The sequence below is a fragment of the Oncorhynchus mykiss genome, chromosome 21 (genome assembly GCF_013265735.2).
Source record: "Oncorhynchus mykiss isolate Arlee chromosome 21, USDA_OmykA_1.1, whole genome shotgun sequence".
Lineage (NCBI taxonomy): Eukaryota > Metazoa > Chordata > Actinopteri > Salmoniformes > Salmonidae > Oncorhynchus > Oncorhynchus mykiss.
Window position 1 is genome coordinate 28,736,270 of NC_048585.1, and position 23,491 is coordinate 28,759,760.

At 44.2% G+C, this 23,491-nt stretch overlaps 1 protein-coding gene across 17 annotated transcripts in view; it reads left to right on the top strand.

Moving 5' to 3' along the window:
* The window catches only part of LOC110500191 (pleckstrin homology domain-containing family A member 5), a 162,675-nt gene that overhangs the window by 111,508 nt on the left and 27,676 nt on the right, over positions 1-23,491 (top strand). For 14 of the 17 annotated variants that reach the window (XR_005038567.1, XM_036957560.1, XM_036957561.1 and 11 more), the window contains 7 exons: positions 3,371-3,550; positions 6,375-6,516; positions 9,696-9,800; positions 15,514-15,586; positions 17,347-17,447; positions 18,883-18,998; positions 20,282-21,361. Coding sequence is in view for 16 of the 17 variants with exons in the window: in XM_036957560.1 (XP_036813455.1) it covers positions 3,371-3,550; positions 6,375-6,516; positions 9,696-9,800; positions 15,514-15,586; positions 17,347-17,447; positions 18,883-18,998; positions 20,282-21,361 (1,797 nt within the window). In the remaining variant the exon portion in view is untranslated. The remainder of the gene's footprint in view (positions 1-3,370; positions 3,551-6,374; positions 6,517-9,695; positions 9,801-15,513; positions 15,587-17,346; positions 17,448-18,882; positions 18,999-20,281; positions 21,362-23,491) is intronic. The other 3 variants (XM_036957556.1, XM_036957571.1, XM_036957566.1) reach the window with 1 other exon arrangement.

Consider the following 23,491-nt stretch of genomic DNA (forward strand, 5'->3'; position numbering starts at 1 on the left):
CCGCTCTTTAAAGCGTCTTAAAGTGGCAATATGTCACTTTTTGGGCAACCTGTCCAAATTCACATAGAAATGTGAGTTATAGAGCTATCGTTCTACTTGAAAGAAAGTTTAAGAAGCAGTAGATTTGTTTTATGTGCGCTATTTCTGTGCTTCTCATTCTTAAGTTTTTTTTCGTCTTTTACTTTCAGTTTTGTACACCAGCTTCAAACCACTGAAACAACAATATTTTTGGTTATGGAAAATATATTACACAATATACTAGCTTATTAGTTTTAGCAACCAGGAAATGGAGGAACGATTTCTGCATATACACTTTTAATGGCCTTGTTTGTTCTATGTTAATCTCTCTGTATGCTATGCCTTGCTTGTCCTATGTTCTCTCTCTGTATGCTACGTCTTGCTTGTCCTGTCTGTATGCTATGTCTTGCTTGTCCTGTCTGTATGCTATGTCTTGCTTGTCCTATGTTGCTCTGTCTGCATGCTACGTCTTGCTTGTCCTATGTTGCTCTGCGTGTGCTCACTGCTCAATGATTGTCTATATTGTAATTGTTTTTAATAACCTGCCCAGGGACTGCGGGTGAAAATTAGCCGGCTGGCTAAAACCGGCACTTTTACTGAAACGTTGATTAATGTGCACTGTCCCTGTAAAAAAATAAACTCAACTCAACATAACTTATTCAGCACTCAGAATTAGATTTCAAATGTCCTCCACCTCTGCAATGACCCTGGGCCTAAAGGAGAGGCCTTGCTCTCATCATCAATTAAAGCAACATTTACAGTGTCTTCAGAAACTCTTCACACCCCTTGGCTTTTCTACATTTAGTTGTGTTACAGCCTGAATTTAAAATGGATTACATTTCAGATTTGTTGTCAGTGGCCTACACACAATAACCCATAATGTCAAAGTGAAAATATGTTTACAAATGAAAAGCTGAAATGTCTTGAGTCAGTAATTATTCAACTCCTTGGTTTTAAGGGAAGCCTAAATAAGTTAAGTAGTAAAAATGTGCTTAACAAGTCACAAGTTGCATACGCTATAATAGTGTGTAACATGATTTTGTATGACTACCTCATCTCTGTACCCCACACATACAATTATATGTAAGGTCCCTCAGTCGAGCAGATTCAACCACAAAGACCAGGGAGGTTTTCCAATGCCTCGTAAAGAAGGGCACCTATTGGTAGATTCTATTGGTAGATTTAAAAAGCAGACTTTGAATATCCACTTAAGCCTGGTGAAGTTATTAATTATACTTGAATGGTGTATCAATACACCCATTCACTACAATGATACAAGCTTCCTTCCTAATTCAGTTGCCAGAGAGGAAGGAAACCGCTCAGTAATTTCACAATGAGGCCAATGGTAACTTTAAAACAGTAACATATTTTATTGGCTGTGATAGAAAACTGGATGGATCAATAACATTGTAGTTACTTTACAATACTAACCTAATTGACAGAGTGAAAGAAGGAAGTCTGTACAGAATAACAAATATTCCAAAACATGCATCTTGTTTACAACAAGGCACTAAAGTAATACTGCAAAAAAAATGTGGCAAAGCAATTCATTTTTTTCCTGAATACAAACTGTTATGTTTGGGACAAATCCAATACAACACATTACTGAGTACCACTCTCCATATTTCCAAGCATATTGGAGGCTGCATCATCTTATGGGTATGCTTGTTATCGTTAAGGACTAGGGAGTTTTTCAGAATAAAAAATAAACTGAATTGAGCTAAGCACAGGCAAAATGTTTTCCACCAGCCACTGGGACATGAATTCACCTTTCAGCAAGACAATAACCTAAAACACAGGGCCACATCTACACTGGAGTTGCTTACCAAGAAGACAATGAATGTTCCTGAGTGGCCGAGTTAGGTAAAAACTAAGTCTGCTTGAATATCTATGGCAAGACCTGAAAATGGTTTCTAGCGGTGATCATAAACTCATTTGACAGAGCATGAAGGATTTTGAAAATAATAATGGACAAATGTTGCGCAATCCAGTAGTGGAAAGAGACTTAAAGACTTACCCAGAAAGACTCACAGCTGTAATCGCTGTCAAAGGTGCTTCTACAAAGTATTGACTCTGGAAGGAATATTGTGTGTAGATGGGTGAGATTTATTGTTCTTTTTTCAAATTTAGGCTGTAATTGTGGAATAAGTCAAGGGGTATGAATACTTTCTGAAGGCACTGTTCTACATTCCTCTTGTCACTCTCCACTTTCTCGCTCTTCCCTCTTCTCTACCCTCTTCTCTTCCCTCTTTCTTCTCTTTGCTTCATTCCTGTCCATCATCCTTTCTTGCCTCCCTCTTACTTCTCCCCTATCTTCCCCCTCTGAAGTATATGAATACATTCACAGAGAATGTTTAACCTTGCCACATTTCAATGCTAGACCAAACTGCAGTTAGGTTTGAGGGGAGGAAGGGGCTGGACAGCAATCAGCTAGTTTTACTCTGGAGGGAAACTGCTATTGATATCACAGCACATAAGCTGCATGCTAAAGGAAGATGGCAGCCTGGGTTGGTATTAAACTGATGATGGTGTTGCCATCAGAGCTGTTGATATGAACCCTGTCTTGCTTCAAGACGAGATGAGTAAGGACTACTGTATTTGGTGCTAGATGGGAGTCAGCTTTCTGATGTGCAAATCTCCAGAATACTAGATGTGATAACCTCATGAGCCACGTTCAGTATGTGTTAACTGTAAGTGGCTTTGGATAAAAGCATCTGCAAAATTACCATATTATGATGGTATATTTGAATGCTGCCCGGCGACCAGCTGTGCGCAAGCAAGGGAAGAAGCCCTAAAGCAAGGGGCTATGCAGGGGGCAGCCTTCATATGGCACAGGGAGAGAGAGACTGGGAAGGGACTGTCCTCCCAACAAACCCATCCCCTTAATTACAGTACAGAACTGCCAGTAGCCTAGAGGGAGACAGTCAGTTAGCGCTAGGTAATGGGCTTATGTAACGGAAGCAGGCAGTGGTCCTCTGTAGTTCAGTTGGTAGAGCACGTTGCTTGCAACACCAGGATAGTGGGTTCGATTCCCGGGACCACCCGTACATAAAACAGTGTACGCATGACTAAGTTGCGTTGGATAAAAGTGTCTGCTAAATGGCATAAATGAATGCAATTGTAATGTTCTCTACACAATGGATATTCAGTGAAAAGCATTTACAGAATGTGTGGCCTAAGCACATCCCTGAAGACTACAATTATAATTTAATTTAAGTTTGATGTGAATGTTTATTTGTAAAATGTCATGATTACATATAATTAGTTTATCATGTGTTTGGTATTTTCAGGTTAGATTGTTTGATATTATTCTTTAATTCAGTTAATTTTGTTTCCTTCCCTTGTTTTCTAGCGTGACTTCTGCAAAGCTTGTCCACCCCGTTACAGATCCTGTCACAGTCAACCCTGTTACGGTCAACCCTGTTACGGTCAACCCTGTTACGGTCAACCCTGTTACGGTCAACCCTGTTACGGCCAACCCTGTTACGGCCAACCCGGTTACAGACCCTATTACAGACCCTGTATCAAACAGGTAATATAGTATACGTAGCTATGGGCTGGATGGATGCTTTGCTCTACCTAGCCTCTTCATCTGTCTCTTTGGAAGTCCTGCCTCTGTCTCTCTCATTAAGTCAGTCCTACCACTAACCGTATGCAGCGTCTGCCGTGTGTTGGATTGCCTGAAATCCTGCTATGCATTGCTAATGCTAAGACATGCACGATTTATTTGTGCCATCCGATTTGTCTAATAATATTTAATAGATAAAATGAAGCTTAGCTCCCATCATGAAACTACTATAGCTTGTGTATGTGTGTGATCGCAACGGGTAAAATACATTCAGTCTCCAAGCCTGAATCAAATTATATAATTGTTCCTCGCAATGGGGTCTACCATTTACCTCTGTCCATTTTGATTCTCCAGACAGAAACTAGTATTAGAAAGGAAACCAATGCTTTTTGAGCCCAGGTCTTTCGGACAGTAACAAACTGCTCCAGTATCTCACAACACAACCACGTCACAACTACAATGCAGCTTTAAGAAATACTTCTTGTGCTTCACTTCTAAGGCATGTTCTGTAACCTTTATCTTCCTCTTCCTCTCTCATCCTCCCTGCTGACATACTAACACACACAGGGGCCATTGATCATGAGGAAGAGGCTGTGTGATCTGGGAGGATCTAGGAGCCTGGCTGTGTGGGTAGACAGCACTTCTCAGAGAGGTCATACACCAGTTTACTGCTAGGGATTTCTGCCAGCAGCGGCAACAGAGAGGGTGTGGGAGGGAGAAGGAGGGGAAGGTGGAGCCATACAGATGACGGGAGAGAGATAAAGACCTGGGTGAGATAGAGGGTGAAAAAGAGAAGCATTATTTGAGCGATAGAGGAACAAGGAGATCTATAGAAATGGAAAAAAGAGAGAGAGAAAAGTGACAGAGTGTGAATGGCCTATAGAAAGACTGTATGATCTAAGCACGATTTGCATCGGGACTGATGTCATCCATTGCCCCGCAATTCATAGACCTATTCACTGGACCTGCCTCTGACGCACCTGGAAATGCTTGAAATGCGCACACACACAATTTAATGCTGGGAAGCCTTGATTGGAGACAAGCGTTGGAGTTGGAGACTTTTCAGCTGAGAAGAGTGTCATTTAATATTTGTTAATATCCCTCATTCCCTCAATCTCTCTCAAATGCCTGAATTAACTCGTGATAATTTGTGTGGCTTGGACGGTCACGCTCGGTTCACCTGCCCACAGCAACATAATTTGACAAGCATTTAGGGAACGTAAAGCCACGATGGAGGTTGATCCAGTGAAATGGGCTGCGAAGACAATTATCCACTTTGAAGATAATAACGTCTATATATCTATCTAGCAATTCACTATAAATAGGTTTTTAATGTTGATATACACTGAGTGTACAAAACATTAGGAACGCCTGCTCTTTCCATGACCATAGACTGACCAGGGGAGGAGACGGGTTAAAGAAGGATTTTTAAGCCTTGAGACAGTTTAGACATGTGTAGTGTATGTATACCATTCAGAGCGTGAATGGGCAATGCGAAAGGGGGTGCAGTGTTAGGAAGGTGTTCCTAATGTATTGTACACTCTGTGTATTGTTAAGAATGTCTGTATCATTGTGTTTAAGTGAACAGCAGTCATTGCTATCATATTTGAGGCCTGGCCTTTGTGTTTTTGCATACCAAGCTGAACCGATTGTGTCTGTGAAGTAACCTTGCCCCTACCTTCACATGTCTAAGTCACATTGACATACCTGTCATATCAATCCTGTTATAACCTCCTGCCCTGTCTGACCAGTCCTGCAACGTCCCTGCATGCACGCGTCATACACATGATCCAATCACATCACAGGCTCTGTGACGGACAAACAGGCTGACCTGTTTAAATGGCGAGTTGGAGAGGAGAGGTGACGATTACAGTAGAGGAGGGGAATGGGGTAAGCGGAAATGTAGGATAATATTTGTCATACTTTAGGGGATGATAGCTGGCAGGAGAGGAGGGGAGAGGACGGTCAAGTGGATCTTCATACCTTATCTGTTACCAGAGCTGAAATCAGAGGTGTACACTCATGTACAGGGCGTTTGTTCCTGTGAGGTGGGGACCTAAAAACCCAGCTTTATTATCTCCCAGACAGACCGATACAGATATTCTCTCTACCCCCCTCCACGCTCCAGATACTGTCATTTACCCACACAGTCACGTCAGCACTCCCCTTGGAACCACAGAATATAGGCCACTGCTCAGAGACAATACTGATCTGAATACAACTCTAGATGTAGCCACTCTGCAAATAGGAGGATTTATAGGCGAGTTTAGCTTATTTTTTTGCTACTATTGTTATAAGCGTAAGCCTTTGGTGCTGGGTAGTTTAGCCTAGGGGACCTTGAACTTTGCTCTATTTGGATTGGTAGGCCATTTAGTTTTGTCAGGCAAGGTTGGCAGGCGATTTAAAGTGGTCTGACTTGGAGGAATATATCAGAGGTGACACAGTGAGTAACTGGTTTGATTTATGGGGCCTGCCTCTCTATTTTTTTGCATCCTCTCTCTCTCCTCTTTCTCTAACGGCAGGGTTTGGCTCTAACAGAGACGGGCTCTCATTGTGGTTGCAGTTTAAACTGGCGAACCGATAGAGCTAGACAGACTGGCCGGCAGGCAGCTCATTCGCAGAGCAATCAGTGTCACACACAGCTGCACCGCGCCGCCTCTTAACCCGCCCATTAATCCCACAGGTTGAAGTTGAGTCCGAGCCTCATTTGTGTAGTCTTCATGTCGCTTTTCTCATTTTCTACTGCATTTCTCTCTTTCTCTTTCTCTCTCCCCCCCCCCCCCCCCAGGCCAAAGGCTCCAGAGCAGGCTCCATCAGAGGAGAGTGACAGAGTGAAGAAGGAGCGCCCGATGAGCACCATGAGCGAGGCGTCTAACTTCACAGGAGGGTCAGACTACAGCACCTACCCTGGCAGCAGCCCCGCCACACGGGTGAGTGCTCCACGTCGGCCTGTACACCCAACCCCTAACAGACCACTAGACCCACTCCCTATATCTGAGAGGATTTGTTGGTGGTTCCTAAAGAGCACATGGACGCCACTGTAATGGATGTCATGCAACTATGATGCATGTACAAGGACAGGGTGGGATTAATGTACTGTGTCAAGAGTGACTTGGCTAATAGGGTCCTGTGAGAGGGGAGATGGAGGTCCCAGTTCTGGGATGTTAAGGGGAGTCTTGTGGGGTCAGTGATCTCTCCCATTTTCTCCATTAAGTCAATGTTGCGAGAGCTGTATTAGGCCACCGAGAGTATCAAAGCAGGGACTCTACATGAGATAATATGTGCTGGATTGTCCCAGGCCTGTCACAGATAGTTACAATTCTAGAATGGTCACCAAGTGATTTTATTGTACAGCGTGTCAGTTTATAAATGCTTAATAGACTAGTGTATAAATATGCACGCTTTATTCAAATGAAAAGCATGATTTCATGAATTAATGATGTTTTACTTTGGCTTACACTGACTAAAAGTGTGGCTTGGTGGCATGTATTTATTAATGAGCCATAATTATTGATGAGTTACCATAGAGCCCTACAGTGGAGGTGTCATAATACCCTTAATAAAATCTAGCGGTCAAACAAGGAAATGGTTCCAGTTATTTTTCCACCATTCATTTTTCCCATAGGGGATTTTAGTAACACTTAAAATAAGGGATGTATTTCCTATAGGCTTACCCTGGTGTGACATTTTGATAACTATGTAAATCTCTCTCGGACAAGGTGACTTTTAGCAATATATTCGCCTGGATTAACCCCCCCCCCCCAAAAAAAAAAACGTAATGCTAATTGGCTGCTAACGCGGCTATCATAAAGACCTACAAATACCGTGATGATCTGGATTGAAACTATTTCCCTGTTTGACTGCTAAGTTTTATGGGTATTATTAAATACTGTGGAATTCTATTGTGGGTCGAGCTATTGTATCACTATGCTCAAGAAGGTTCTGCAATGCTGTAAATTAGTCTCTCTCTTGCTCTCTCTTTCTCTCTCTCTCTCTCTCTCTCTGTATCGGTCTCTCGCTCTCCCTCTCTCAGTAAAGATGGTCTTGTAGAATGGGCTAGTTTAATGAGGTGAATACTGTACCTTTTCCTTCTGTTGCTTTTTAACTTTGTTTGTTTATTAACACCAAAGAGCCAAATGCAGGTTAACGGTCTTCACCTATATTTACTAACGGAGGATGATAATTTGAATGAATTTGTAACTCTCCTCCTCTAATTATGCATCTTCAGAAATATGTTTGTGTCTGTGTGTATATATACATATATACTGAAAAAAAATGGAAACGCAATAATTTCAACTATTTTACTGAGTTACAGTTCCTATAAGGAAATAAGTCAATTGAAATAAATTCATTAGGCCCTAATCTATGGATTTCACATGACTGGGCAGGGGCGCAGCCATGGGTGGGTCTGGGAGGGCATAGGCCCACCCACTTAGGAGCCAGGCCCAGCCAATCAGTGAGTTTTTCCCTACAAAAGGGCTTTATTACAGAAATACTTCAGGTTCATCAGTTGTCTGGGTGGCTGGTCTCAGACAATGGGCTGGCGTGGTTACACGTGGTCTGCAGTTGTGAGGCCGGTTGGACGTACTTCCGAATACTCTAAAACAGGGGTGGGCAACTCCAGTCCTCGAGGGCCTGATTGGTGTCACAGTTTTGCCCCAGCTAACACGTTAATATTTTTGTTCAGTGTATATATACAGTGCCATGAATAAGTATTTGCCCACCTTTCTGATTTTCTGTTTTTTCATTTCTTTTATGTACTGAATGTTATCAGATCTTCAACTAAAACCTAATATTAGACAAAGGGCACCGGAGTTTACAAACAACCAAAAAATGTATACTAATTTAATTTGTTTAATTAACAAAGTTATGCAACACCGATTCCCCTGTGTTAAAAAGTAATTGCAACCCAATAACTGGTTGTGCCATCTTTAGATGCAATGACTGCAAACCAAAAGCTTTTTGAAGTTTTTGATGAGTCTCTCTCTTCGCTGTGGGTGAATATTAGCCCACTCTTGCATGCAGAACTGCTTTAACTCCGCCACATTTGTGGGTTTTCAAGTCCTGCCACAACATCGCAATTGGGATTAGGTCTAGGCTTTGACTAGGCCATCCCAAAACTTCTAATTTGTTGCTTTTTAACCATTTTCATGTAGACTTGATTGTGTGTTTTGGATCATTGTCTTGCTGTATGACCCAGCTGTGCTTCAGGTTCAGCTCACAGACAGATGGCCTGACTTTCTCCTGTAGAATTCTCTGATACAGAGCAGAATTCATGGTGCCTTCTATTAAGGCAAGTTGTCCAGGTCCTGAGGCAGTAAAGCATCCCCAAACCATCACACTACCACCACCATGCTTGACTGTTGGTATGAGGTTCTTACTGGGGAATGCATTGTTTGGTTTTCGCTAGTCATAACAGGACCCATCTTATCCAAAAAGTTGATTCAAGTTTGCCACAAAGCACCTGGAAGACTCTTGGAAGAATGTTCTATGGACAGATGTCCCATTATGCCTGGCGAAAACCAAACACTGTATTCCCACAGTAAGAACCATGGCGGTGGTAGTGTGATGGTTTGGGGATGCTGTGAACTGAAGCTGAAGGGCAGCTGGGTCATGCAACAAGACAATGATCCAAAACATACAATCAAGCCCACATGAAAATGGCTAAAAACAAACAAATTAGAAGTTTTGGAATGGCCTAGTCATGACCTAATCCCAATTGAAATGTTGTGGCAGGACTTGAAACAAGCAGTTCATGCTTGAAACCCCACAAGTGTTGCTGAGTTAAAGAAGTTCTACAAAAGCATTTGCTTGCAGTCATTGCAGCTGAGGTGGCACAACCAGTTATTGAGTATAAGGGGGCAATTACTTTTTCATACAGGGGAATTGGGTGTTGCACTTTGTTCATTAAATAAAATAAGTATACTTTTTGTTGTTGTAAACAATGCTTCCCTTTATCTAATATTAGGTTTTGGTTGAAGATCTGATAACATTCAGTATCAAAAATATCTCAAATAAAATCAGAAGGGTGGAAAATACTTTTTCATGGCTCTGTATATACATGTTTTTACAAACAGTATACTGACAGTTTGTCCATTTACATTTTCAGCCTTCGAGGTCTTACAAAAAGGTCCACAACTTTGGCAAGAGATCCAACTCTATTAAGAGGAACCCCAATGCCCCGGCGGTCAAGAGCAACTGGCTTTACAAACAGGTATTGGAAAGTTTGTACATTTTTTGTAGTTCCCAGTATAGAAGAACTTGACTAAATTACTTAATTGCAATTTACTCGCTTTGTTTGGATAGCCACCTGCACACACACACACACACACATAAAATCAATTCTAAAATTGAATTGTTCTTTTTCCTCAGAAATCTACACACAATACCCCATAATGACAAAGAAAAAAAAAGCAGAAATATCACATTTACTCAGTACTTTGTTGAATCACCTATGGCGGTGATTACAGCATAGAGTCTTCTTGGGGATGACGCTACAAGCTTGGCACACCTGTATTTGGGGAGTGTCTCCCATTCTCTGCAAATCCTCTCAAGCTCTGTCAGGTTGGATGTGGAACGTTGCTGCACCGTAGGGATGGTGCCAGTTTGGTGCCAGGTTTCCTCCATATGTAACGCTTGGTATTCAGGACAAAGAGTTCAATCTTGGTTTCATCAGACCAGAGAATCTTGTTTCTCGTGATCTGAGAGTCTTTAGATGCCTTTTGGCAAACTCCAAGCGGACTGTCATGTGCCTTTTACTGAGGAGTGGCTTCCGTCTGGCCGCTCTACCATAAAGGCTGGGTTGGTAAAGTGCTGCAGAGATTGTTGTCCTTTTGGAATGTTCTCCCATCTCCACAGAGGAACTCTAGAGCTCTGTCAGAATGACCATCAGGTTCTTGGTCACCTCCCTGACCATGGCCCTTCTCCCCCGATTGCTCAGTTTGACCGGGCATCAAGCTCTAGGAAGAGTCTTGGTGGTTCCAAACTTCTTCCATTTGGATGGAGGGCACTGTATTCTTGGGGACCTTCAATGCTGCAGATATGTTTTGGTACCCTTCCCCAGATCTGTTGCTCGACAAAATCCTGTCTCGGAGCTCTACGGACAATTCCTTCGACCTCATGGCTTGGTTCTTGCTCGGACATGCACTGTCAACTGTGGGACCTTATATAGAAAGGTGTGTGTGCCTTTCCAAATCATGTCCAATCAATTTAATTTACAACGGGTAGATTCCAATCAAGCTGTAGAAACATCTCTCGATGATAAATGGAAACAGGATGCACCTGAGCTCAATTTCTGTTCATGGCAAAGGGTCTGAATACGTATGTAAATAAGGTATTTCTGTTTTCAATTTGTCGTTATGGAGTATTGTGTGTAGATTGCAGAGGATTTTTATTTAATCAGTTTTAGAATAAGGCTGTAACGTAACAAAATGTGTAAAAAGTCTGAATACTTTCCGAAGGCACTGTAGCTACATACATACACACTGCTGTTCAAAAGTTTGGGTTCACTTAGAAATGTCCTTGTTTTTGAAAGAAAAGCACATTTTTTTGTCCATTAGAATAACATAAAATTGATCAGAAATACAGTGTAGACATTGTTAATGTTGTAAATGACTATTGTAGCTGGGAAAGGCAGATTTTGTTTTTAAATTGGAATGTCTACATGGGCTTAGAGGCCCATTATCAGCATCCATCACTCCTGTGTTCCAATGGCACGTTGTGTTAGCTAATCCAAGTTTATGATTTTAAAAGTAATTGATCATTAGAAAACCCTTTTGCAATTATGTTAGCACAGCTGAAAACTGTTCTGATTAAAGAAGCAATAAAACTGGCCTTCTTTTAGACTAGTTGAGTAGAGAGGAGAATCAGCATTTGTGGGTTCAATTACAAGCTCAAAATGGCCAGAAACAAAGACCTTTCTTCTGAAACTCGTCAGGCTATTCTTGTTCTGAGAAATGAAGGCTATTCCATGCGAGAAATTGCCAAGAAACTGAAAATCTCGTTCAACGCTGTGTACTACTTCCTTCACAGTACGGCGCAAACTGGCTCGAACAGAATAGAAAGAGGAGTGGGAGGCCCCGGTGCACAACTGAGCAAGAGGACAAGTACATTAGTGTCTAGTTTGAGAAACAGACACCTCACAAGTCCTCAACTGGCAGCTTCATTAAATGGTACCCGCAAAACACCAGTCTCAACAGTTTACAGTGAAGAGGTGACTCCGGGATGCTGGCCTTCTAGGCAGATTTGCAAAGAAAAAGCCTTATCTCTGACTGAATATTAAGATGGGCAAAATAACACAGACACTGGACAGAGGAAGATTGTGAAAAAGTGTTATGGACAGACAAATCTAAGTTTGTGTTCGAATCACAAAGAAGAACATTCGTGAGACTCAGATGCTGGAGGAGTGCTTGACGCCATCTGTCAAGCATGGTGGAGGCAATGTGATGGTCTGGGGGTGCTTTGGTGGTGGTAAAGTGGGAGATTTGTACAGGGTAAAAGGGATCTTGAAGAAGGAAGGCTATCACTCCATTTTGCAACGCCATGCCATACCCTGTGGAGCCAATTTCCTCCTACAACAGGACAATGACCCAAAGCACAGCTCCAAACTATTCAAGCACTATTTAGAGAAGAAGCAGTCAGCTGGTATTCTGTCTGCAATGGAATGGCCAGCACAGTCACCTGATCTCAACCCTATTGAGCTGTTGTGGGAGCAGCTTGACCGTATGGTATGTAAGATATGCCCATCAAGCCAATCCAACTTGTGGGAGGTGCTTCAGGAAGCATGGGATGAAATCTCTTCAGAGCACCTCAACAAATTGACAACTAAAATGCCAAAGGTCTGCAAGGCTGTAATTGTAAACACTTCAACTATGACAGACAAAATAAGAAAGAAAAATCCAGAAAATCACATTGTAGGATTTTTAATAAATTTATTTGCAAATTATGGTGGAAAATAAGTATTTGGTCACCTACAAACAAGCAAGATTTCTGGCTCTCACAGAAGACGTCTTCTTTAAGAGGCTCCTCTGTCCTCCACTCTGTTACCTGTATTAATGGCACCTGTTTGAACTTGTTATCAGTATAAAAGACACCTGTCCACAACATCAAACAGTCACAGTCCAAACTCCACTATGGCCAAGACCAAAGAGCTGCCAAAGGACACCAGAAACAAAATTGTAGACCTGCACCAGGCTGGGAAGACGGAATCTGCAGCTTGGTTTGAAGAAATCAACTGTGGGAGCAATTATTAGGAAATGGAAGACATACAAGACCACTGATAATCTCCCTCGATCTGGGGCTCCACGCAAGATCTCACCCCGTGGGGTAAAAATGATCACAAGAACGGTGAGCAAAAATCCCAGAACCACACGAGGGTACCTAGTGAATAACCTGCAGAGAGCTGGGACCAAAGTAACAAAGCCTACCATCAGTAACACACTACGCCGCCAGGGACTCAAATGCTGCAGTGCCAGACGTGTCCCCCTGCTTATGCCAGTACATGGCCAGGCCCGTCTGAAGTTTGCTAGAGAGCATTTGGATGATCCAGAAGAAGATTGGGAGAATGTCATATGGTCAGATGAAACCAAAATATAACTTTTTGGTAAAAACTCAACTCGTCGTGTTTGGAGGACAAAGAATGCTGAGTTGCATCCAAAGAACACCATACCTACTGTGAAGCATGGGGGTGGAAACATCATGCTTTGGGGCTGTTTTTCTGCAAAGGGACCAGGACGACTGATCCGTGTAAAGGAAAGAATGAATGGTGCCATGTATCGTGAGATTTTGAGTGAAAACCTCCTTCCATCAGCAAGGGCATTGCAGATGAAACGTGGTTGGGTCTTTCAGCATGACAATGATCCCAAACACACCGCCCGGGCAACGAAGGAGTGGCTTCGTAAGAAGCATTTCAAGGTCCTGAAGTGGCCTAGCCAGTCTCCAGATCTCAACCCCATAGAAAATCTTTGGAGGGAGTTGAAAGTCCGTGTTGCCCAGCAACAGCCCCAAAACATCACTGCTCTAGAGGAGATATGCATGGTGGAATGGGCCAAAATACCAGCAACAGTGTGTGAAAACCTTGTGAAGACTTACAGAAAACGTTTGACCTCTGTCATTGCCAACAAAGGGTATATAACAAAGTATTGAGATAAACTTTTGTTATTGACCAAATACTTATTTTCCACCATAATTTGCAAATAAATTCATTACAAAAATTTTTTCTCATTTTGTCTGTCTGTACCTATGATGAAAATTACAGGCTTCTTTTTAAGTGGGAGAACTTGCACAATTGGTGGCTGACTAAATACTTTTTTGCCCCACTGTATGTCCTATTCATTTTGCAACTCATTTCATGTGTGTTTTCATGGAGAACAAGGACATATCTAAATGACCCCAAACTTTTTAATGGTATTGTTCACAGAGACGGACGGACGGACACTCAAAGGGAACTTGACAATCTAAAATAGGTTTAATTACAGCTGCAATAATGGACACATACCAATCTCTTCAGCAGCAGCGGTCAGCTGTGTAACGTCACACGCACGTCTGTTGGGATTTTCAGTTATCTATCTAACAGGGACATCCTCATTCACATTCAGAAAGAGACACATTCACTTTGAATCTGTATTCCCAAACAGTGAATTTAAATCAGATTGGTTTGTGGGAGAGTTTGACCTCGTTTCTTGTTATCTGGCAATTCTATTCAATCTAAATGTTGATGCATCATTTTGTCATTCTCATTTAAATAGCCTGAGTCCTTTGTTTTAGTTAGTACTGATACGTTGGCCTGGTCCCTCAAGCAAAGTGACAACCATCCTTGGTTAGATGTAACTTTCTCTCTTTCTCTCTCTGCCTCAATTATTCAGGTCACTTTACAGACTGGCTCGACCAACTTTGTGGTGGCTGAGCTATTTTGCTCATTATCTTTCTACCTGTACAATGCAACTTGAGCATTTTCTCACCAAGCTCTGGCTGTGGGTCACTGTGTCTCAACTCCCTGGCACACACCACACACACACTCACTCACTCACTCATTAAGAACAATCAACATTAACATCACTCAGTTTCCAACTAGAGTTGAGCTGTTGTCAATAAACTTTCTCTTTTGCGCTTCCCTCTCTACCATGCTGAATTACCCTTTCAAAGCTGCGTTGGTTCTCTCTCGCAAGACGTGCCTTTTCTCCTTCTCAAACCTGACAACCAAAGTCTTCTCTTAAAGGGGAAATATTTTATTGATGACGGGCTTTTCTTTTATGCCTTTGTACTCCTCCTCGTGCATCAAAAGAAAGCTGCATATGAAGACAAGAAAAACAACAAAACCGTCTTAGATTATTTATGTTATGAATAAAAAATAAAGGCAACATTAGAAGAGAAGCCGTTATCTTCACAGAGAAAAGACTGGCGCTTATTATCTAGAGACGAAAGCCAACTAAGGCGGGCACAGGTGCACATACACACAGCTATTAAAACAGAAAGGGGAAACTTGTCTGGGAGTTAAGAGATAAAAAAGGGCCAATTTGCTTCAGTGGGAGGAGATAGCTATGGTTAATGAAACCGTCTGGGATCAGAGGGAGTGTGTACGTTGCTTCCTGAACTCCGTGACAGTCTTGGTGTTGGCCACTCGGATCCGGAGGGACAGCAGGGTGTGCAGGATTTGGTTCTAGCCTAGCTCTACTTACGCATTCAATTGAACAAATCAAGCTAGGTCTAGATGAAAAGCAAGGGCAGCCTATAGGTATTCATGACCAGGATTGAGGAACACTGCTCTATACACTAGATCTGATAGCAAATGCTTGAATAGATGGAAGCAATATGCCAATTATTGTCGAAAGGCTGCCCTAGCTTATCCGAGGGCAAGGAACAGCCTCTACCAAATGTTTTGCTCTGTCTCAGTATCTGACTGATGTCTCCTGTCTTTTGTTCCCCTGTAGGACAGCACGGGGATGAAGCTATGGAAGAAGAGGTGGTTTGTGCTGTCTGACATGTGCCTGTTTTACTATAGAGGTGAGACACACACACACACTCAAAGCGCAACACACAGTTAAAGTTTGAGTATAAGATATCATAGCTGGCATCATAGCTAGCAGTAAAACGGAAACGTATTTGCTCCGGATGTAGACATACCCCAGGTTTCAGAGAGTTTAATTTCCATAAATTGTTCAATTAAACGGTCCCGGAGTGCAAATCAGCCAGCTCTTTCATGACATGCCCAGAGGGGAATTTCCTGTATATTGGTAAACCAAGAGACGAGAGAAGAGTTCTTAAAAGAGTGTTGACGTGCTATGCTTTCTGATAACAACATCTAGCTCTCTCTCGCGCTCTTATCGTCTTCACTCACTTCATTTGAACTTAAGTGCTGTCTGTCGATGAGTTTTCAGAGGTAAGGTTTTTGACTAGGAATTGTGTCTATCTGAAGGCAAGAATGAGAGGTTGTTGGGGGAATATGAATGACCATCTCTGACTGATGGTTCTGCTTTGTTCAGGATCTCTGTCGCAACAGAACGATCAAATCTAATCATACCATCACATAGCTTAAAGGTTAAGGTCGCCATGCTTCTTTGTAGAATCTAGTGAAAACCCAATTTTTAAATCAAATGTTGTTCACATCTGCTGAACACAACCGGTATAGTAGACTTTAACAGCGCAATGCTTGCTGACGAGCCCATTCCAAACAGTGCAGTTAAAAAACATTTGCTCAATAAAAAAAAAGGAAATGGTAACACAATAAAAATGTAACGAGGCTATAAAGGAGTGCCGGTACCGAGTCCATGTGCAGGGGTACGAGGTAGGTCATTGAGCTAATACAGTATTTACATATGGGTAGAGGTGCTGCTTTCACAAGGAGGGAGGTGCTGTGTTTTCATTTCATCTTCTTGATCTCTCTCCCTACTCCTCTCCCCCTCGCCTCTCAGTTAATAATGCAGCGGTAGAGAGAGCGGGGCAGACGCGGGCATGGAGAGCTGCAGGGAATTCTGCTGTACTTGCCTGTTTAAAGTCAACCCTGAAGCTGAGTTTGGGCTCTGTTGGTTTTGCTGCAGTCATGCTGCACTCTACAGATGGTGTGTTACAACACCGTGTAGGCATTATACAACCCAGCTGTACGGAACGCTCTGGGCAGCGGACGCATTGATTCCGTCATTGTTTACTTGTTTGTCTTTGATGCGGTAGCATCACTGTTGTATGCTATCACACTCAAGTTAGTGTGTTTGTTTACCAAGTTGCGCTGTTAGGATTACATTTGACTGCGAAATTATGGATGTTTGGCAAAGCGGCCCGAGGAGAAACGGTTTTGTTGTTCTATCTGGTTTTGGTACCCTACTGTGTAACATGCTGGAAGCCCGGGGTTTGGGGGTTCTTAGTGAAGAAAGAAAGTGAATATCCTGCCATGCTCAACCCTCCCTGCCATGCTCTGATAAACTCCAGCTTAAATGGTCCTATCTGAGACGGTTAACACACCCAGACCGAAGATAAAGGTTCCTACACAAAGGTTCTGACACATTTTATTTTTGTCCAATACATCCTGTGTCCTGTTAGCTGCTTACCTAGCCATCACACCCTGACCAAAGATAAAGGTGCCTACAAAGTTCTGACGCATTCTGTTTACGGTACATCCAGTGTCCACTGTCCTATTAGAATGCTGATAGTTCCCCTCCTCTGATCCCTCCCGACTTTCCTCCACCAGATGGACCACAATGCACTATTCCAAAGCCTGTGTCGACATTCTAAACCATAAATGACGATTCTTCTCGCCCTCTGTCCCGCAGATGAGAAGGAGGAGGGCATCCTGGGTAGTATCCTGCTGCCCAGCTTCCACATCTCCATGCTGTCTGTCGACGACCACATCAGCAGGAAATACGCCTTCAAGGTCAGTACTGTACGCACACACAGACAGAGCCCCATAAAGGATGCCGTGCTTCCACGCGTGGACATCCGAGGTGGTTGCAACGCGGAGCCGGAAAAATAACTTCGGAAAAATGGTTAAGAGGCTACTTGTTTCCCATAATCCTTTTACTGAAGGCAAATCCATAATCCGTAACTCCCTTGTCCGTCGGTCTGGATTGTATAATGTGTGGCTGTCTGTATAGAAACTCACTTGATTTTGTGATAGCAGGCTACGCGGAAGCACGACTTCCCGCTGTATACCACAGCAGAGTTGATGCTTTTGTAGTGACTTATTGTAGTGCTATGTATCAACAGCCATTGACAGACAATCCAGTAGGGGTAGGAAGCTATGGTGAGCTTCAATTGGTCACTCGCGTCACGCTATCGTGGAGGATTTGAATAGAGTTCAGCTTTAGTCCCGCCCTGTTCAGCTCCCTCGCCCACGCTCGCATCGCTCAGCGGTCCCTCGCCCACTCCGCTTCTCTCTTTCCTTCCTTTGAAAGTGAATGGCGTCCGATGTTTCACCGCACAAAGTGTAAACACACCGTAACACACAGGCTTCTCTTCGCTTTTGGTCTTTCCTTTCAGAGAATCTCTGAAAATGCGTTTGTATACGGAGAGCTCTTTGTGCGTAGATCCATGATAAACTCAATAGATTTTCTAGTCTCAATATGCAAGAGGGTGATAGGAGCAAGATGGGCAGAGAGAGAAGATAAAGAAAAGTATACACAGAAAGACAGACACGGCTATATCCACCTTTTTGAGCGTGTTAGCCTCACATACTGTTTCACACATGTCACCACTGTAAACACTGATTCACTCCTACACATTGACACCGTCTATAACACAGTAACAAGCCCATCCATTCTCTACTCCCCCGCATCCCCTACTATCTGTCCTCGCCTCTGCTGTGTGTTAGGGTGTGTCACAAAGGGCACCCTATTCCCGATATAGTACACTACCCCTGGTCTAAAGTAGTGCACGAAAAAGGGAATGGGGTGCCAATTGGGACACTGACTTAGTGCCAGTCTCTGCCTCTGCAGCAGGAAACAAGAGTAGCACTCAGCTTGGAGTGTCTCCCTGTCGCTCATATTTATGGTCCTAAGCCTGCTTAGCAGGTAATTAAAGTTAGCTACCCAGCCTTGGAGCGATAGGGATGCACACGCACATTCACGCTCCAACACACAGGCCTGTGTGTGCACAGACAGACTGACGAACACATGCACGCACACACCTCTTCCAAAGAAGGTGATGTAACACTCCCTGCAGTCTTGCCAAGGTCACCCACTTACCTACCTCACACTCCTCTGTCTTAGGAACTCTCCCTCACTCCCGCCTGTGCTCTCTCTCTCTCTCTTTCTCTCTCTCTCACTCACTCTCTCCCCCTCTCTCTCTCTCTCTCTCTCTCCCCCTGCTAGGCGACCCACTCCAACATGAGGACCTACTACTTCTGCACAGACACGGCCAAAGACATGGAGTCCTGGATGAAAGTGATGACGGACGCAGCACTGGTCCACACAGAGCCAATCAGAAGGTGGGTAAACCCAGATTGAACTGCCCAGCAGCCAGCCAGCCTTGATTGCCTGACCTATGGCCATGAAAGCGACCAGCTGAACCGTGCAATCTTTTGTTTTGTAAGCAAACGGACGGCCGTGAGAGCCTGCGGTATTTCTTGCAGAAGTGAGAAATCGCATCAGTTTAGAAGACAATTACCAGCTGTTGTGTTGAAGATGCATAGCTTGTAATGAGAAGCTATAGCTTTAGGGCTATACAGCACAGCACTGGTATCCATCCTCACTGCCTCCAGTTAAACTTTCACGTCAGAGGTAACTGCACTTCACACGCCGTTGGTAATTGCAGTGTTGTGAAGGCTTTTCGACATGGGCATACAGTGCTTTATACACTGGAGAGACTCAGATGGATAGTAACACCTACTCTCCACAGTCCTGTAAGTACAACGCGCTGGCAGTCCTAGCTTCGTCATTGTGGCGTGATGCAGGCCGTGTGCGGAGGTTTGTTTGTATGTCTGCATACTGCACTTCAGCACTGCTCTCATCTTAAAGGGATGGCGTGGGGCACAAACCCGCACTCAGGACATTGCATTCTTTAATTTACACAGTACTACTGTGGCTGTAAACAACACAGCCAAAGTCTGGCAATAGAAATTGGACATACTGCCGTTACGGTACCTTTACCTCACTGAGAAATACTAGGAAAAACCCCAGGTAGAAATACATAAAGTACCATTAGATTAGCAGTCCCAAGTGGCTGTCACTGTGACTTGTCCCTGAGTGCAGTAGGCGGTAAAAGACTGTGGCTAGCCTAGAATTGAGCTATTTCCCTCTGGAGTACCAGACCTGTTAATGGCCTTTCTGTAACAGACTGAAAGGTTGCAGCAGTGGATGGCTGCTCAGTCAAAGTAGCCACGTCTCACTGTGCCCTCGGAGTGCTGTGGGCGGACAGTGATGTTTTCAACACCTCTCACTTCTCTTCCTCTTTTCCTCTGTGGTCCCCCTTGGCAGTCATATAGTCAGGCAGGTTGGAGGAGAGGTAGCAGTAGAGCCCGGCGCCTGACACCCACACAGCAAGAGTCCATTGTTGGAATGTGGAAATGTGTTTTTCTGTGAACCTGGCTAGTAATGGCTTATTGGTGTGTATTTATTGTCATCTTTTCATCAGTCATCTGTCTTTTTTCTTTCTCTTACCGTTTCCAATCCCCCTCTTGTTCTCTCCCTCCTTTTCTCTCGTCCATCACTCTCTCTCCCTCACTTCTCTCTCTCTCTCTCTCCCTCCTCTCTCTTTCTCTCTCTCTCCCAGACTGGATAAGTTGAAGGTGGACCGCTGCTGTCCCCAGGAGGTGAACAACATCCTGAACCACAACCGGGTCCTGACCAGGCCAGAGATCCAGAACAACGAGAGGAACCGTGAGCCGCACCAGCCCTCCCTCGCCCGCAGCATGGACCACACAGACGGGGACAGGAAGCACAACACCCTCCAGAGAGAGAGGGAACGCTACACGCTGCAGAGAGACGGCGAGAGATACTCCCTTCAGAAAGACGGGGTGAGCTACACGCTGCAGAGAGACGGAGAGAGGTACCTGTTGCAGAAAGACGGCGAGCGGTACGCCCTGCAAAAAGACGGGGAGCGGTATTCCTTGCAGAAAGACGGAGGCGAACGATGTGCTGGGCAGAAAGATGTTCAGATGGAGAAGTACGCACCTCAGAAAGACGGGGAGAAGTACTTGGTACAGAAAGATGGAGAGAGATATGCACTGCAAAAAGGAGAGCGATACACCCTCCAAAAAGATGGACAGAAATACAACCTCCAGAAAGGGGTAGAGAGACAAACGTCTATGACTGAGAAAGATCGGTCAGATCGTTATGGGACCCTTGATGAAAGGCAGAAGTATAAAACCCTACGGGAAGGAAGTAAGTGTGGTACCCTGAGGGATGGAGATAAGTATGGGACGCTCGATAAGTATGGTACCCTTAGGGAAGTGGATAAGTATGGAACCCTCCGTGAAGGGAACAAGTATGGATTCCAGAGGGATGGCAGTGCTGAGAGGCCTCTGACTAAAATCAACAGCATCAAACTCCAACCAGCCCAGGCAGCAGCCATCGCAGCAGCAGTTACAGCCTCCCGCCAGGTACAGGTCTCCCAGCACATGGCCCCACCACAGGTCAACGGCTCTGGGGAGCGGGCTGGGGACCACAGCCCAGGGGAGGTGGTAGGTACCCTGGGCAGAGGAGCAGGAAAGGCCCAGGACCCGCCTCCGAACCAGACCCAGAACCAGCAGGCCCAGGAGCCAGAGAAAAGTCTGACCAGAACCAACTCCATGAGGCAGCTGGAGAACTGGGTTAGGACCCAGAGGACACAAGAGGATGACGATACCAGGAGGTAAGGGTGTGTGTGTGTTTCTGTCTGCGTGCGTGTTTTGGGCTGGTGTGTGTGTGGGTTGGTTGGTTGGTTGCGTTTCTGTGTGTGTTTCTGTATGTCCGTATTGGTCTGCACGTACCCATGCCTCTCTGAAATCTGTTACTGTTCTCTCAGATAGTAAAAACCACCACCTGTGTGTCTGCAGTGCAATCTGTCAGTGAGTCAGCCAGCCAGCCATCTAGACGTTAACTTGTCTCTAAGAGCACTGGGCGGCCAGAGACAGAGAAATAAAAAAACAACCACATCCTCTTAGCCTGTGGCTATATCTCCCAGACCTCTTTATCTTTACCGTATCCCTCTCGCTCTCCTTCCTTCCTTCCTTCCTTCCTTCCTTCCTTCCTTCCTTCCTTCCTTCCTTCCTTCCTTCCTTCCTTCCTTCCTTCCTTCCTCTTCTCTCTCCCACTCCCTCCCTCCTCTCTTTCACTGTCTCTGCTCAGTGCTCGATAGCATCCCTGGCCTGTGCTTGCCGGCGAGAGCTGAAAGCTTTTCATGTCACCCGCTGTATGTCGCTGTCAGGGATCATACACTCATTTTGCTGGGCTTGTTTGAGAACAGGAGCGAGGGAATGTTTTCTCCCCGTCTCTTTTACTCTCCTCCGCCCATTCCTTTAGATGAATAAGTTATGGACCTGTGCCCCTGTTACCAGTAGAGCACCGCTCAATGCCTCCTACTGCAACATCATCAGTCCTCTAGAACAGCCCAGGGAATAGGAGGGACACTTCCAGATTACATGTTTTTTTTTTGGTTTGCGTCTCAAATGGCACCCTCTGTAGTACCCTCCTTTTGACCAGGGCCAAAAGGGCTCTGGTCAAAAGTAGTGCTCCGACATAGGGGTGCCATTTGGGACGTGTAAATACCGATTCCCTCTCTGGCCTCTCTGTGTTATCCCAACAATCAGGTGTTCTCACATTTCCAATTCCCTTTGACGGAGATAGTGTGTACATAGCCATAGCAGCGCAAGGCAAACGCTCAGGTCCCAAGCTTCTATTTGAACTGTGGGCAACAGGGTGAGATATTAGAACTGTTATACTGTGGAATATAGGTCAATGAAATCCATATGCATTGCACCTAGTACAGGACTTTATTATTATGTATTTGAAGATGGCTGTCCAGTAAAGGTATTTGGCTATAGCTCACTGGGCTCTACGGAAGACTGTATGTGCCTGTGTTTGTAGATCATAAGCTATGGATGCATACTTTATTCCCCTGTGCCTGTATGACATTGGCTATTGGCTTGTGTTTGAGGTTCTATCCTCTATACCACTGAGCTCACTCTGTCCCTCCTCTCTGGCTGTGAATTTACTGTACTACGCCCATATTAGGAGCCCAGACATTCAGCCTGCAGCCTCTACTATAGCCTAGTCTCAGAGCCAGCGAGAATACAGATTAGAGCCAGCGCCCTACTTTCCCTTTTCCCTCTCTACCATCCATTAAACTGCATTTGTTTATGGCAATTAAGCCTCTGAAAAGAGGAAGGACTCGGAGGAACTGATGCTAAACAGCACAAACAATGGACTGGTTCAATTGAGCCCCCTGTTCGTTTTAATGTCCCCTGTCCCTTTTAGCGTGCTGTTGTAATGCCAAATGGACTCTTACCATGCAGTTGTAGTAGGCTTATGTGCTGTCAGACACTTCTGTCTCATCCTCAAGGGGATATGCTCTTATTTATCGTATACAGGCTAGTTTCTGGACACGATTTTGAGACTTCATAAAGGCCGTTGGTGTCTTTGTCTGATACTTAGCCTCGTTAATAAGCTCAGTCACTCCAGTGGCATGTATAGTGAGTGACTTGTTAGCTAGAAAGTACTGTACCTTCGGCGAATCAGTGACTCATATTAACACTAGTAGCCAATCACTTCTTCCTGGAATGAGGTCATGCCCTATCCATGCCCCTCCTCTCCTGATAAAGACCTGAGTGTGTCTGTGATATGGTAATGATATGGTAATGACCCAGACATTAATTGCGTCTCCCAGGTATATAAAGGAAAGGTAAAGCAAAAGCGTGGACTTATTAGCATAATGCTTTAATTAGATAAACACACAGGTAATTAGTAGCGGCAGGTAGCCTAGCGGTTAAGAGCATAGAGCCAA